This window comes from Sminthopsis crassicaudata, chromosome 1 (assembly GCF_048593235.1).
Source record: "Sminthopsis crassicaudata isolate SCR6 chromosome 1, ASM4859323v1, whole genome shotgun sequence".
NCBI lineage: Eukaryota > Metazoa > Chordata > Mammalia > Dasyuromorphia > Dasyuridae > Sminthopsis > Sminthopsis crassicaudata.
Window position 1 is genome coordinate 445,255,869 of NC_133617.1, and position 17,357 is coordinate 445,273,225.

Below are 17,357 nucleotides of genomic sequence, written 5' to 3' on the forward strand. Positions count from 1 at the left end.
TTGCATGAAGATGTCTAGTTCATCTTATTATATATACTTTGTGTGTGTGTGTGTGTGTGTATATACATATATATATATATATACATATATATATATATATATATATATATATATATATATATATATATATATATATATATATATATATATATATATATATATATATATATATATATATATATATATGTATGTATAGACATCTGGAGCCATGGGGTTTCATCACTAGCTTCCTTTCTCAAACTATGTTTTGTGTTTCTGGGTATCTCCACTGATGTCAACTAATTTTTCGATTCTCCTAGATGCTAATTTTTCCTCTTTAAGGTTATTTTCCTTCTACTGTCGATTTATCTTATTTGTACCAGTTTATGTGTATATTTCCCCAGTTAATATGCCAGCTTCTTGGGGCTGGGAACTAATTTTTTTTTTTTTTTGGTATCCTCAACATTCTACAACTTATTGCTTATTTACTTTTTTTTTTTTTTTTTGGCTGAGGCAATTGGGGTTAAATGACTTGCTCAGAGTCTCACAGCTAGGAAGTGTTAAGTGTCTAAGGACATATTTGAATTCAGGTCCTCTTGACTTCAGGGCTAGTGCTCTAACCATTTTGACACCTAGCTGCCCCTTAATGCTTATTTATTGATCAATTGCATAACCTTCATGAGGAAACAATTCCAAATTGTAAACATTTAGGATACCTCTGTTAAGGAAAAAAATACATCTGTATTTGTACAAATACAAATTGAATTTGTACTTTTTACTTACAGATGTGCTATGCTCCTTGATATTTGATGTCAGATTTTTGGATGGTGGATAATTAGCCCTTGTCAATAATGACAGATGTTGCTAAGTTTCCTTGTAAACTCAAATACCTAAGCTTTTCTTGTTAAGAGCTACTTCCCATGTATTAATTCTTTCTAGATGGCATAGGGAATTCTCCTTTAGATTTTCTCCAAATTCTCCCTCTACATTCTCATGCTTCAATTATGGGTTCAAAATTAACTTCTAAGTTAGTTGATTGTAAGGCAGAATATGATGCCATGTATAGTACAGTTAGAAATAAAGGAAATCATTTTTAGTTACAACTCTGCTGCTAACTGGTCTATATAATCTTCGGTAAATCACAATATCTTCCTCTCACTTGCCTCTCCTAGAAAATAAAGGGATTCTATTAAATGATTTCCAATATTGCTTCCAATTCTAAAAATTTTGTTGTTTTGTTGTTTTCCAAATAAATTGTCCTAACTCATGGCTAGTTCCTCAGCTGATCCATTAAAATCTTTTGAACAGAATTATATAATCAAGAACTGAAAAGAACACTGGAAATCATCTAGTCTAATATTCTTAATAGGCCAAGAAACTGATTATCAGAGAAATTAAGGGATTTTACCTTAAGATGCATTTATTAAGGGCCTACTTATATACTGAGCATAGAGCAATGATCTTGATAGCCTGATAGTTTAACATATGCTTTTTTTTTTTTTTTTCTTTTTTAACTATACCAGGAAATTTGGCCATAATGCTAGGAGAGCTACAGTACTCCCCTCAAACCCCAAGTTCTAACTGAAAACCCAAGACAAGAAGAGATATATAGCTATAGTCCCTGCCTCTGAAAGATTGCTCTCCTCTGCTACCCAGGAGTTTAAAAGGGAAGCTGTCCTTTCCTCTGTTCCACAAGACTCTTTAAGCAGTAATTTCATAAAATTCTAATATAGGCTAGCTTGTTATGCACAACTGGGCATATCATGGAGGATTTTTGAATTTCCAGTAGTAAATAATTTAATTTTATATTTATGCAACATTTTAAAAAAAGTCAAGTATACATTGACAACATTGTTTCTGCCCTCAATAAAGATGACCTTCAACCTTAATAGTTCTCAAAATATATCATCACCAAGAAGTCATTTATAGGGCTGCATTTCCTTTTATGAAAAAGGGACACAATAAAATAAATTGATTCAAGAAAGCAAATCCAAGGATTCTGAGGATACATTTACCTCACTGTCCCAAACAAAAATACTAGCTTAATAATTGATCACAAAATCCTGAGGCAGAAAGTGTTACATATCTTTAAACCATATAGTTCCCTAAGATAAAAACCAACCAACCAAACAAACAAAACCTATGTAATATAATTTGGGAACATGGCAACTAAAAGGAGTTGAATGTTTTGCCTGACTGGGTTTCAGTTATACACAAGGTGTCATAAACCAGAATTATCCACCAGTCAGACAACTTCTCAGCTCCTAAGACCAAATGAAAGAGAAAGAAAATCGTTTTATAGTCCTTTAATTATGATACATCTTATTATTTATTTTTTATCTGCTAGTTTCATTGTTATTTTATTATCTAGTGAAGATTGGTTTGAGTTAACCGATTTTCTAGTCATTCCTGATTTTTCCCAAGTCATACTTTGTACCATTTTGAATTTCCCCATCGAGCGTTTCCCCCTATCAGTCCCCATGTGCTTTATGGGATCAGCTAATGGTCTCTTCTGCTCTCTTTTTGCCCCCGCCCCTCCTCCCTCTTTGCGTGTGTTCCTTACTCAAACATTCCAGTGATGGAACATTAGGTACTTTCTCCCAAATCACTATGGCTTTGCTGGAAGAAGCAATTTCTAGGGGTTTCCAAAGGCTGACTAAAACAGTCTCTCCAAAACAGAAAAACTACTTTAGGGCCAAAAGAATAGGCAGCCCCGGGATCCAAGTATTTTTCCTGACACAGCATAACCACTGCACGACCTTGGGCAAGTCTCTTCAAGTTCTCCAAGCTCGGGTTTCCCATTTGTAAAGGGGTATTAATGATACCTCCAGGTGGCATCGGGAAAGAAATGAGTATGTGACCCATGAGCCCACAGCTGCGAAAACAGGAGCAAGAGAAGAGAGACAGACCAATCTGGCTAATGAGAAAGACTTTCCGAACTTAAAAGAAACAACAACAACAAAAAATATCCACACTAGATTTGAGACAAAGCGTGAGAACTCTCAGGTTAGGGAGTGGGGGAGGGAATGGGAGTTTTTAAGCGAAAGTTGCTGGAGGGGGAGGGTGTTAATCAAGTTAAAAATAGACTTGTATCCTCTACACTACTTCCGCCTCCCAGTCCCACCCTTAGCCTCCGCCGCTTAGGCTTTTTTTTTTTTTTTTTTTTTTTTTTGCTTAAGTCTTGAATGGCAGTAGCTTTGTCTGTCCATCCTGGGGCGGGTCAGGAGCGTTGGCTCCAAAGCTAGGTTTCACCCCTATCCCTCGGCCTCTCCCTCTCCCTCTTCCTCTTCCTCCTCCTCCTCCTCGCCTCCGGCGTACTGGAGGCGGAGAGCTCGGGAGCCCGGGGGCGGAGTCAGAGAGAATCCTTCGTCATCTTCGTCACCGTCCTTGAAGGCCCAAGCAGCAGCAGCGGGTGGAGCTTTACTCGGTGCCTGGGTAGGTTAAAGAATAATTCGCCACTGCTGCCGCCGCTGGTACTGTGTCCTCGGCCCGCTCCTGCCCCCTCCAGCGGTGGGTTTTCGCTGACGACCCCGCCCCGCCTCCTTCTGCCTGGAGACTTAGGGCCGTCTCTGGGTGAACTGACGGTAGAAAGCGCACCACGGCGGCGTGACCCGTACGCCGGAATTGCTGGTGGGAAAGAGAGGGCGGTGCTGCTCCAGCGAGCGTGAGCGTGAGACCCGCTCCCTGGAGCTGCGAGAACCTCATCCGAACGTGAAGGAGGAGTAACCTCCTGGAAAGACCGTCGGGAACTTCCCTCCCAATCCCGGCCTCGGATCGTCGCCTGACCCTGGGGAGGAAGCGGCCCCGTGGTCGTCTTCGCCTCTTCCCTCCGCCTCTTCCAGCGCCCGTCCCCCTCCCACTCCCTCCTCCCATTTCCCGAGTCTCGGCGTGTCTCGGCCACGCTCCGCTCAGCCAACACAAAGGAGGGAACCAGAGAGCGGAGGCGGTCGCGCGAGCTCGGGCCCCCGGGCTTCCTCTCGCTCGCGCGCCCGGTTCTGGGTCAGCCAACGGCATCTGCGGGCTGTGGAGGAGACGGCGCCTGAGGAGGCGCCGCTGGTGCTGCCACCACTGCCTGTTCTCCAGCTAGTGAGCGCGAGCTCCCACCAGGGACCTGATCCACCGCACGCGCCTCGCCCGGCCCGGGAGCCAGCGCTGCAGCCACTGCCGCGCGCCTTCTCTCTCCTTCCTCCTTTCCTCCAAGCCGTCGCGGAGGCTGAGCCGGCCCTCCCATTAGCGTTCTGCAGCTGCTCCCCGCTCCCACCGTCTTAAGAGTTTTTCGGCCTCCTGGAGCCTACTCCGTAAGTAAGGAGTAGACGAATTCCCTGGGGGAGGAGGGAGCGAAGGTGGAAGAGGCCGCCTTTCCGCCTGTGCTCTGTAGGGGCTTTGCCGCGGGGGGGGGGAGGGGAGGGGAATTGTAGGGAAAAAGAAATTGGACGGTTATTTTGGGGGCTATGGGATGTGCGCCGGGGTATGAACTGGCAATCCAGAAGGCCTCCCTTATTTGGGACGAGGACGCCGGGGGGCCCCGGACCCTTCTTGGGCTAACCCAGGCCTGGCCGAATTGAAATCGTTCCCTGGAACGAGCTCGAGGAGCCCGGGCCTAGGGGCGAGCGTCCTGGGCCGGGCCGAGAGGGTGGAGGCCCACCTGCTCGAGGCCCAGGAAGGGGGAGGGAGGGAGAGGGAGGGAGCGTGAGCAAGGCCCCCGAGGAAGCACAAAGGCAGCGGCGTCATTTTGTCGTCGTGGCCCTGGGCCTTTCTTTCCCGGCTTCCTCCTCCATCAGTCCTTATTCTCACACCATTGGGGAGGCCTCGTCTTGGCCAGAACGTGGGAACCGTCATCCCTTCACCCCTTAGAAATCCGTCAGGAAGAGGTTGCTCTTTTCTCTTGTAAATCGGCGGCGACTGCTACTGCCCTGGGCGAGGAAAGAAAGGGAGAAAGAAACAAAGAGAGGAGGACGACTCCGGGCGCCGAGTGTGTGTGTGTGTGTGTGTGTGTGTGTGTGTGTGTGTGTGTGTGTTTTTTTCCCTTAACCTGATCCCTGGCATGTATGGAGTGTATGGAGAGGAGGTAGTAGACCCTGGGGTGCTGGTTTTGTTCAGCATGACTCAGTGATTTTGTACCTCACCAGGCCATGCAGGTCTCGTAGGCCTGGATTGAGGGGGAGCCCCCCTATTCTATAAGGCTGAACACGTAAGCTGTTTTGAACCAGCATCAGTACTGTCGGCTTTGTTTAAGGGGCAGGTCTCCTCTTCCCTCCCCCCAGACCTTTTTTTGGGGGGGGGCGGGGAGCGAGGGTTCCTATCCCTTGTTTCCACATACTCCCCCTTTTTGCGTGTTTCTGCCCCCCACCTGTCTTTGGCTTGAGGAAGTGTATTTGGTTTTCCCTTTTGTTCTAGATTACTCTGTAGGGTAAACGTGATCCTTAAATGGATCCTTAAAATGGTTTAAAAGCCATTTTCCTTACAAGTTGTGGAACAAACCTTCGCAAAAAACGGGCTCAAAACAAAGCTTCCCATTTTTTAAAAGGGTTTGGAGGTTGGCTATACACACGATTTTTTTTTCCCCCATTGTGGATCTTCTGTGACTTTTTCAAGAGGTTATTAGGTTTGAAGCTGGGTCCCTCTGACCTAAATACTATTTATCCTACCAAGTTATTTTTAAGGGATTCACTGTTTTGACTACCACCATCTTTTCCCCTCATTTCTTGATGTGCAAATATTGCTAGTTAATTTGAATTGAGTTTTTAAATGCTGTTTTTGAAGCTAATTTCCCACAAGTTAAAACTGTCAGTACGAAGAACTACATTTCAAAGATACCTTACTTAAGATAGGGGGTGTGAAGATTTTTATTACTTGTCTTTTTTCAAAGATAAGGTAAGAGTGAGGTGTAAATTTATGTAAAATTTATTGTTGCAGCACTAAAATTAATCATGGTGAAATGTCCTGTTTCAGTCCTAAACCATGTTATGTTTCACAAAATGATTATTTGATAACTGAACTAATGGTAAACAGGCCTCCCCACCCCCAAAAGTTTATGTGCAACATTGACCAATTAACATAACTTTCATTGATAGTCCTCAGATGTTTCTTATCATGTTAAAATGTGTGGAACTCTTTAAAATGGCTGATTCATGATGCTTTCTTTTCTATATGAGGTTTTAAGACTATCCTCTTTCCTTCCATAAAGAAAACTGGAGCAATGTTAATGGGATTTTACACTTTCCCATTAAAGTAGTTTCCACAGCCTTAGTTCTTTAGGTCTTAGAGTTAGCAACCTCTGAGGTATAAATAGAAGCTGATTTCAGAGGCCTCTGTTGACTAGGTTGTGAGAGAGCCTCCACCTCAGCCTGTCACATTGCAGCCTTGTGACAGGCGGAAGCTAATGTACCCACCCATGTGATCTAAGCTTCTGAGAAGTATTAAAGCTAGCTTGAGCACACGTGATGGCATTTAAAACTGGCTTTCCAAGGGAAAACAGAAAGCAAGTTAAAGGTTGCTGATTTCTAATAGTAGCTTTATCTAGCAAGCACAACTTTCCTCTCAGAAGATAACAAATTTTAATCTGCCAAGTGGACATATTTGGATTGGGTTTTTTTTGTTGTTGTTTTGTTCTCCATAATTTAGTACTTATACTGCCAGAGCACTTTAATTTCCAAATTTGGGATTAATTAAAACATTAATCAGGTTGTAGTTTAATCTATATGGTGCTATATATATATATATATATATATATATATATATATATATATAGTGGCTTAATCTTAAGGGGGTTAAGTAATGTTTAGAATTATCTACAAGATATTTGGGATACCACAAAGAGTAATGGACTAATTTTAATCATTGGAGAAAGTAATAACTTGAAATTAAAGACTTGATTTTGCATAGAAAATATAGGGTTAGTATTATTATAGACAGTCCCTCACATTTTCATTTGCATAAATCACTGAAAGGTATTTTTGTAAAATGCTTTAAGCCAGTTATCTAAATAAAATGATAATGAAATGTTTACAGTATCCACTCTAAAATGAGTAAGCTAAATTTTCCTCCATCCTATTTAAAGGGACAGGCAACTATTAAAAGAAGTCAGATCTGAGCAGGCCATCTTGACCAACACAAGTAGTGTTTTCATTAACATAATTGATAATCAACTTTTCCTTGCTTTGGCTTGTTCTGAAGTCCATGGTAAACTTGAGATATAGTCTTGCTCAAATACATTTGCAGAAACCTATCTTCATACCTGTAATGTTTATTCCCTTTTAATGTCCTGTTAGGAGATTAGATACATTAAAAGTTCCATCTAGTTCCTGTTCTCCTTCCTGGTAAAAGTGTTTCCTCAGGTTTCCTCTCCTTCCTCAAGTTATCTTACCTAGTTGTTGCTTCTCCCACTCCCTAAAATAAAATCTCCTGCTAGGAGCCCTTCCTATTGTCTGTATTTTAAGCAGGTTTTTACATTGTCTTACTTAAATGCTTATTGAATTTGGGATTCTAGTTAATGCTAATTCTCTGGTTTTTAATTTTAGGGGATGCAATAGAATATAGCACTAAAAGTAAAGTATTGCAATAATCACCTTTAAAATTGTCAACACACATTTTGTAATATTTGATTTTCTTAAGGTTTCCTTGGTTATCTTATTTTTACAGGCTTCTTTGGTATACTTAATAAATGCTTACTACTGATTAATTTCTCAGTCAGGATTACAGTTTAAAAAAAATAATGTTCTATAAGCTTACATTGCTGCTTTTAAAATTATTTGCTTCTGGCTACAATTTTAGAATGACCTGAAAATAATCTAATCTTTATTTTTAAAAAAATTCTTTTAAGAATAGGGAATTCTTACCTAGAGGACAATCTAATGAACTTAATTCATCTACAGTTTGTGACAGAATAGTTGATTATACTAAGTGTTAATTATAATGGTGCCCTTGGAAGCACAAGGATTTGGTTGCCATATTGAGTTCTGTCTAGTAACCTTGCTTCAGAGATTAACTGCTAGAGAAGGTGAAGCATTCATATTGCTGAAACTTTTCCATATCCCTGTTCACACAAGTAGCAAAGAATTACTTTAGGATGTTTAGAAGTATTTGATTTTGAGTTTTTTATTGCAGTAGTTGGAGCCTAAAATTCTTAATCTAAGTAATCTAAAAATTGATGAGCAAAATTTTCAGCAGTTGATACTATCTTAAGTACTTGGAATAACTAATCTACTTCAAGTAAAGAACACTAGGAGGGATTTCACAAGAAGTAGCTTAAGGATCTGTACATGTGTTGTTGCCAGTTAACAGGCTGGGTCAGATTACAAACACAACCTTGTTTAACCTCCTCTGTAACTTCATAAACACTTTTCAAACTTTAAAAGAAGACACAAGTTCCCTGAAACCATTATGTTATGCTTTTTTTTTTTTTTCATTTCACTCATTCAAATGATTTCCTGAATAGATGATTTAAATATTGCTTATGAAATTAAGCACTAAAAGGAACAAATAATAGCAAGTCAAAGCTTGTGAAGTCAATTTGTTTTCTCTTCCTGAAAAGATTGGTTATTAGTAAGAAGTGGTAGAATGGAAATTAAGCTTAAATTTTGAGGGATGGGTGAATATGGGATGTTAGAATTTTTCAATATGAGGAAAGTCTTACTCAGAAAAGGGTAATTTCTGCCAAGTCTCCTTATACAATTACTGCTTTTGTTAAGAATGCTTGTCATTTTTTTTCTAGAAAAAGCAAAGATACTGATGATATCATACCAAGTCAATGATTGATTTTGGTGATATGCCAGCTTCTAATGTATTTTTTTCTAATTTTATTTGCAGCCCAGAGAAAAATGGCTCAGGAGACAAACCAGACCCCAGGGCCCATGCTGTGTAGCACAGGATGTGGCTTTTATGGAAATCCTAGGACAAATGGCATGTGTTCAGTTTGTTACAAAGAACATCTTCAGCGGCAGCAAAATAGTGGCAGAATGAGCCCAATGGGTAAGTGGTTGCCAAGGAAATTTATAATATTTGAAGAAGTGGCTAAAAGAACTCTAGAACCCATTATGTGAGCTGAAGCTGAACTATACTGAAATCTACTGGAACCTGAGGGGGGGAGAGAATTTTAAACTTAAAAAGGCAACAGCAAAGTACTTCTAAAAAGCTCAATTCAACAAGCTTGTGTTGAGTACTTACTATTTGCAAGGTGCTGGAATAAATATGGAAATATGGAAAAAACCTCTCCTCACCCATATTTCCCCCCCAAAAAATTAGGCCCTGCTACCGAAGAGCTTATGTGAGGGAAAGAAGGGAAAAGCTGCATAATGATTTAGGATTATTCATTTTTAATTGAAAATTTACTCCATGCTTTAAGAGTGCTTTGGATATGTCATTTAAATTTTATATTTTGTGTGAACTATCACCCTAGGAATAAGAAGATTCTGCCAGTATAGTAAAGGCAATTAGAAGATGAACATACCTCAATATTTTGTGTGTGTGTGTGTGTGTGTGTGTGTATGGAACATTTTAAGGTTACTTGATAGTAGATTAATTGGAAATCACAATATCTCCTAAGTTATAAGGAAAATCCGAGGTTATCTAGTCCAACTTGTACCTATTCTGAACAGAAAATTCCTCCTACAATGTTTCTGACAAGGGATCTTCTATCTTCTGCTTATCCAGTATTTACTCAGATGGCCTTTCCAACTTTGGATATCTTATAGGTTGGATTTTTTTTTTTTTGTTGAAAATTTTTTTAAAGAAGCTTCTCACAATCTACTGTTCCTGTTTTTGTTTTATAGGATCAGCTAATGGTTCCAACAGTCCTACCTCAGATTCTGCATCAGTTCAAAGAGCAGAAACTAGTTTAAATAACTGTGAAGGTGCTGCTGGCAGCACATCTGAAAAATCAAGGTAAGATTTTGTTTTCGGGTTATTCTTGCATTACATTACAAAACATAAGTGAATAAAGTTGTGCCATAGTCATTCAGTCTAGAGAAAACTTCAAATGTATGAAGCATTACATATAAAATTATAGTAGTAAATGTTTGAATGAAAATGTAAGCATTATAATGCATTCCTGTAAAGAAAATACTAAGGATGATCTAATATTAAATTTTTTGTTTTTTTCAAATCTGGTCTCAGACACTTAACCCTTCCTAGCTGTGTGACCCTGAGCAACCCAGCCTCAGCTGGGTTAAGCAACCCTTAACCCCAGCCTCAGGGGGGAAAAAAAAAAGAATTTGAGAAACAGTCTTTCTATATTTTAAATGTCAAAAGGGCACAAAATTAAGTAATATACTAAAGTTATTTAATCAAATAGACAAATTTAAATGGGAGTGTAATTTTGTAATGATGAACAAGGCATAATTTTTGTCCTCAAAACTTCAGATCAAGCAGTCAAGACTAGGCTTAAATGAATTAAAATGCAAAGAGTAAAAATGTGTAAACCAATTTTTAAAAACGACATTATTTAGTAACTATAGTTACTTCTTGTAACTGTAGTACAAATTAGACTAGTAGGACAAAGCTAGTCAAAGTGCTTTGAGAGTTTGGCCTTAGGAGGCCTTAAATGTTGAAATATAGTTTATATTAAACCTATGTCCTTGTAGACATAGAAGCTTGAAAATAGCTAAAGAAGCTAAAATACTTTGAAAATATATATACTTAAAATATTAAGCTGCTAATGCCTTAAATTTTTATTTTACTGAACTCAAGTAGAAATGTGCCTGTGGCCGCTTTGCCTGTAACACAGCAAATGACAGAAATGAGCATTTCAAGAGAGGACAAAATAACCACACCGAAAACAGAGGCATCAGAGCCAGGTATGCTTTTAATTCCTTAATATTAATTGAATGTCCTTCTGAATGCTCCTCTGAATCCTAAAGAGAGGGTTTATGTAGGGGTTCCTTATAGATATTTAAAGATATTTGCAAAAATTATCTTCTTTCCACTGATAAGTCTTAATATAAAACTAGTATACTTTTTTGGTAACTGCATTTAGTAATATGGTACTTGAAGCAGCTATGAAGGGACAATTTAAAATCTTTGAACTCGGTCTACCAAAAAAAAAAAAGTGTGAATTTGGATGATGTGATTAGGTCCTCCAATGATTTCTTTGGTTAAGATTAAGTTACTTTTAGCTTGTGAAGTGACTGAACAGCTGCTTGTTTCTTAACACATCTCTATAAATTATTGTGCATCTTCCCACACAAGAGAAATAGTATGTGGTAAATTGTTTTTTGTTTTCTCACATGTATATGCAGTAGTAAAACTTTATATATTCAAGAGATTCTTCTAATTCAGACTGGCTTTTTTTGATTTACCACCATGATGACTGAAGAGAAGGAAATTCCTAAACCAATTAATATTAATGTCTCAACTGTAGCAGTTTAACCTAACTTTAGAATAACCTTTTAAAGGAAATTTGGCTTTGTGTATGTAAATATATGTTAATTTCAAAGTAGTCCTGCCTGTTCTTTTATAGGGCCTACAAGGAGCCCAAGCATTTTAAATAATGGATTAAAATTGGACATTGTAGAAACTAGGAAAAATTTCTTGGTCTTCATGGCATTTTTTACTTAACTTTACTTCCTTTTCCAGGAGGTAAATGAAACTTATTATTTGAAAAAAAAAATGTTAATGGATTTTAGATTTTCCTATAAAGAAACAATAGAAATGACTTCAGAAATTTTTCATTTAGTAAAGATTTTTCATAAGAACTGGAAGGTATACTGCATGAATAAGTGATGTGCTAAACATTAACTAGAAGAAATAATAGATGTTATTCAGATATACTGCTAAGGTTTTTTAAGTAAATCTTAGAGGAATTTTCCTATTTTGAAGAATGCACCAAGTAAGATGAAATGTGAAGCCTATTTAGGGATGAAATGACAGTACGTCAAGAAAATAAGGATTTCCGGGCAGCTCAGTGGATAGAGCACCAGTCCTGAAGTCAGGAGGACCTGAGTTCAAATTTTATCTCAGAGACTTAATACTTCCTGGCTGTGTGACCCTGGGCAAGTCATTTAACCTTAATTGCCAAGGAGGGGGAGAGAAGGATCTGGATTTTCAACAGTGATTAAGGTTGATTGTTAACATATAAATTAAGAATCTATATTGTAGCAATTTATCTTCATGGTCTGCTGGACTTTTAAGTAATAAGGGAATAAGTTTGAAAAAAAAAGTGAGAAATGTACTTGTATTCTCAGGATGACCTAATGATTACAATCAGTAAAGTTAAGTAAACTTAGTGACCAAGGCAAGTAGTTCTTATTAGGATGTCAGAAATGTGTTTCCAATCCAAAAATGGGATATAGGTAATATACTACCTCCTTATGGAAATGACTATTCTAATAACCTTTTATATTTGTCCTACTTTGGGGAAGTGTACTAACATCTAAAGACAATGTTTTAATATCTATGCTGGAAAATCAAAGGGTGGTCTGTGTGCTATTATATATGGGTCATTCTATAATTTCCTTGCAAATTATAAACAATGTACAATGGTACAACTTAAGAGTGGCTTAGGTGAGAATGAATCTTTAAACTATTTACTTTTATTAACACCATGGCCAAGATTATAGTCTATATTGACAAAATTGTAAATACTTAATTTTGTTTTAGGCTAAAGATAGTTTTGTATATGTTGGGGAAAGTCAGTTTCCTCCTTTTATAAAACTCAATGAATATTCCAGCCTTGCTTCCCACCTACACCAATCCCTTCATTCCTATTGTTCTTCTAATGGTGCAATTTCAAGAGTACTTCATAAGAGAAGTTTCTGTCTTCTGCTTAGGTTGATAATTGGTTTGACCTTGGGAAAATCACATAAGTTTTTTGATCAATTAGTCCTTATGAAAATAGAAATTTGAACTAAATTATTCCTAAAAGTCCTCTTCAGCTATTATATAATATATAAGCTTATATATAAGCTCTTTAACTTCTTGAATCCCAATAAATTATTTTATATTATGTATTTTGATACTGTTTTTTTTTTTGTTTGTTTGTTTTTTTTTTTTTAATAAACACACCCAGGAATTGTTCATTTCTGTTTATCCTACTAGGTGTACCAGTTTTAGCAAGTTTTTTTTTACCAAAGAGTTCAAGAGTACTAAAACCGTTTTAGGTTTAACAGTTTCATTATTCTTTGATAATAATTCTTAATAAATGATCCTAGAAGAGTTATTCCACAAAATCCTTGCAAATTGTCAATGTGTTTAAACATACAATACTTTTAGCATTAGAATGTATACTTATATCCTTTAAGCAGAATATATAATATATGTGAATCAACAAGTACGATTATATATCTAAACTGGTAAATCGTAAAAGGCAATAACACATTTGAAAAATTGGTTTTTATTACATTGGGACTCATGAAGAAAGTTTTGTAAATACTCGCCTAAGGCTTTTATAATGGAAATTAGGGGCTTTAAAAATTTGGCTTATTTGTAGGTTGATTGACTTTGACTAATCTGTTTTTTGGGGGGACTTTTCATAATTTATCTTTTATTTACCCTTAGTTAAAAATAGTTTTCAGAGGAGTAAATCTGATAGTGAAATACTTGCCTTCATAATCCTAAATGTCATCAATATTTGTTTTATGATATTCTGCCTTTAAAACTTTAAAATAACATTGGGCATAGGATAAATTGATTATAGCTGCTTTTCTATATGTGTTGACCACAGGATGCAAGTTATTCTATACAGTTAAAATACTGTAAGCAAGTTTAACTGCTGTATAGAATCAGGATAGAATGAGAGTCCTTTAAGGAATCATTTGAGGGAATATGATCACCAAAGTTGTCAGCCAGTTAAGTCTTATCAAAAATTTCCATTTCTTGGCTTTATTCTCCAGTTGTCACCCAGCCAAGTCCATCAGTTTCTCAACCTAATACTTCTCAGAGTGAAGAAAAAGCTCCAGAATTGCCTAAACCAAAGAAGAACAGATGTTTTATGTGCAGGAAGAAAGTTGGCCTTACAGGTAATGCAACTGAGAAAGACCACTAAATGTTCAATGTTAATTATATGGAGATGTTAAATTTAAAATAAGCTAATCAAGATTTTTGTTTTAAGAAATCTTGTTTTATTTGTTCAATTTTTTAATCTTAGGAGGTAAATTGAGCAATTGTACGGTTGAAATGCCCTGTGTGCCATGTTCCACTATGGCAAAACTAATAAAAATTTTACACACATAAAAATACATGAAAATACTCTAAAAATTAGTTTTCCTCACATTTTTTCTTCCTTTTGTTTTTAACCTTTATAAGAAAGAATTAGCTGTCAAATCCCAAGGACAATTTTTTAATATACAATCTAAGGGCTAATTCATATTTATTTTGGGTGGCTAGGTATTCTTTAGCCATGGTCAATTTACACTTGGTTGGATAGATGCTGTTTTCTACATGTCTACATGTAGGTCTGGGAGTATTTTTAACCTATATATGATGTAGGATTTGGGACTTCAGGAAGATATATTAGTCCATTTATATATGATCCATTTATATTCTACTTCTGATGCTTATTCTCTTTTACATGATCATGTGTTTTCATCTATAAAATAGAAATATTAGAAATAATAAATATCCTAGTGCCCCCCAAAATAGAAAAGAAAAATAATGGAGGTATTATAAAAATTTTTTATATTTTATTATTTATATTATCATATATTATTTATTTATATAATATTATTATTTTATATTTATATTATTTTTATTATATTTTTAATATTCTATTTCATTTATATTCTACTTCTAATGCTTATTCTTCTTTACATGATCATAGGCATTGAACTTGTGTTTTCATCTATAAAATAGAAATATTAGAAATAATAAAGATCCTAGTGCCCCCCAAAAAATAGAAAAGAAAAATAACTGAGATGTTTTTTGTTTTTGTTGGGGAGGAGGGATTTTTTATTTAATTAAATATAAGGTTAAAACTTTCATAACAAACACATAGGATGAAAATTGCTGAAATGAAAGAATGAATATATATATATATATATATATTTATATATATATATATATATATATATATATATACATACATATATATATATTCATTATATATATTATATATATGTATATATGTATCATATGTGTGTGTGTGTATATATATATATATATATATATATATATATATATACACACACACACACACATATGTATGAGAAGTATTTTTCCTCTGTTCCTCTTGTAGTGACCATGGATTCTATAAATCTATAAATACTTTAGAGCTTCAGTTCCCAAGTGACTCTGTTTCTTCTTTGTACAGGGTTTGACTGCCGGTGTGGAAATTTGTTTTGTGGACTTCATCGTTATTCTGACAAGCACAACTGCCCCTATGATTATAAAGCAGAAGCGGCAGCAAAAATCAGGAAAGAGAATCCAGTTGTTGTGGCTGAAAAAATCCAGAGAATATAAACTAAATTACTACTTGTGAAGAGACTGAATTTTGTTTTTGTTTTTATTTTAATATATCGTAGGAAAACATTAAAGAGCAGATGCATGGCATTTTCCTTTGATGTTCTCCAGAGTTTTACTTTAAACTTGTCTGTCTCATAATTGATATTTTAGGATGTTTGGGTGTTTGTTACAGGCAGAATTGGATAGATACAGCCCTATAAATGTATATGCCCTCCCTCTGAATAAAATTGGATGATATCCTGCACCATAATTGAAATGCACAGATATTGGAAACAAGATTATTTAGTTCACATGTGCCAAACAAATATGTAAAACCTGCATGTTTGCAGCATTATCTCTGCCTTTTGGGAATGTAATCAAGGTATACTATCATTGGCTAGTGTTATGTGCCTGTATAAAAAAAATGGTACACCAGAAAAAGGCTGGCAGTCTACTTTTTCCATAGTTAAACTTTGCCCTGTTAATTTCTACAACTCATTCTTTTGAAGCAGAAGTAAGTTATATGTAAAGTATAAGATCTTTCAGTGAAATGAATATTTTTGGTGCCATATATAAGCCATGTTCAACTAATTGCTGTGAAAGACATTCTAACTTGAAGGGTAAAAACATTGAAACAAGTTATGATAATCCATTAAACTGAAACAGTGTGCGGGGTCTGCACCAGAAGATTTGTCTGCTTTATTCTTGTGTAGCTAAAAATGTTGTGTAGCACAATACTGTAGTAGGGTTTTTTTGTTTGTTTACAAGAAGAAATAAACGCTACATGGTTTTCATACAGCAGCTTTAATCAAATTATGTGTATTTGATGAATCTTATTTTGCAAAAGGTTTTGAACAGTTTAATTTCTTGTGTATTTCTTCTGTTGAATGTTTTGGGTTCCAGAAAGGTTGTTTAAAACTTCAGTCTTCAATGTAATTGCACCCTTCTGCATGGAAAAAAACATAACCGACATGGCTTAAGTGGTACCCAGAACCACTCTTCGAAGGCTGCTTTTATCATTTTAATTGTACTTGGGTGTAGGACTATAGTTGTTCTTGGGTGTATTGCATGGGCTGCTTTATCTACAGCATTGTACAATAACAACTCTAGAAAAGGCAGTATACTTCACTGATGCTTGTCTGGTAATATCACTTCTGTGTTATAATGGAAGGTTTTTTTGTGATGTATGAAACTTGTGGGGTTTTTTTTGGGGGGGGTTAACATAAACTTAGTATGGTTTAGACTAGTGTTGTGGTAATGCCTGTTTTCATTTGTAAATAGTTAAGTATGTATACAAGGCGTGACTTTTGCCTTTTTTTTTTTTTTTTTTTTTAAAGTGTTCAATCCTAGTTTTTACTTTATTCTTAAAGACATCAGATTTTTGGCTTAAATTTTATGTATTTTAGTTTGGAGTTAGATATGCAAATGTGTACAGATAGTTCATATTTATGTATCGCACACAATCATGCTCCTCAGCATTTATGCTATATTGTATTATGTAAATAATAAAAATCATGTACAGAGGGAATTATTTCCACTTGTTCATTATGGGTTACTTTAGAATTAGAAGCCTTGAAGGGGAAAAGAATTTATTTCTATAATTTAAGATATTTATTTTATTTTTTAGCTCTGTATTATTTTTTAGCTCTGTATATTCAGCATAGCTGTAATGTCAACTTTTTTTTTTTTTTCCATCTCAATCCCTAAGGAGGATTTATTCTACTGAGAAGCATGACAGATGGAATACAAATTTTTAAAATTTGGATTTTTATCAGTATGCCAAGATAGGATTTCTAGGGATCATCACTTAAAGAGAAAATCTAGGGATTACTTAAAGAGAAAAGTAAGCCTGAAGATCTGTAACTCATTCTCAATTTAGTCTGTATACTTTATATGAACTATAACCATATATATAATATATATATACATATATATGTATATATAAAACATGGTTATGGTTCATTTGGGATTTGTCATGTCAAAACACAAGTATAATTTTCTAAAGG

The 17,357-nt window shown here is 36.0% G+C and overlaps 1 protein-coding gene across 8 annotated transcripts; it reads left to right on the forward strand.

Annotated features, from left to right (window-relative positions):
* The first annotated feature begins 3,125 nt into the window (after positions 1–3,125).
* Positions 3,126–16,164, forward strand: ZFAND5 (zinc finger AN1-type containing 5). Of its 8 annotated transcripts, none has more exons than XM_074280694.1 (6): positions 3,126–4,277; positions 8,788–8,949; positions 9,750–9,861; positions 10,669–10,772; positions 13,806–13,931; positions 15,221–16,164. In XM_074280694.1, exons 2-6 carry the CDS (start codon positions 8,799–8,801, stop codon positions 15,367–15,369), a joined length of 642 nt encoding a protein of 213 aa, XP_074136795.1. In that variant the 5' UTR covers positions 3,126–4,277; positions 8,788–8,798; the 3' UTR covers positions 15,370–16,164. The 8 variants fall into 8 exon arrangements, with proteins under 8 accessions (XP_074136795.1, XP_074136791.1, XP_074136798.1 ...); XM_074280690.1 differs by having other exon boundaries at positions 3,314–4,277; positions 10,666–10,772; XM_074280697.1 differs by having other exon boundaries at positions 3,367–3,414.
* The last annotated feature ends 1,193 nt before the right edge of the window (positions 16,165–17,357 follow it).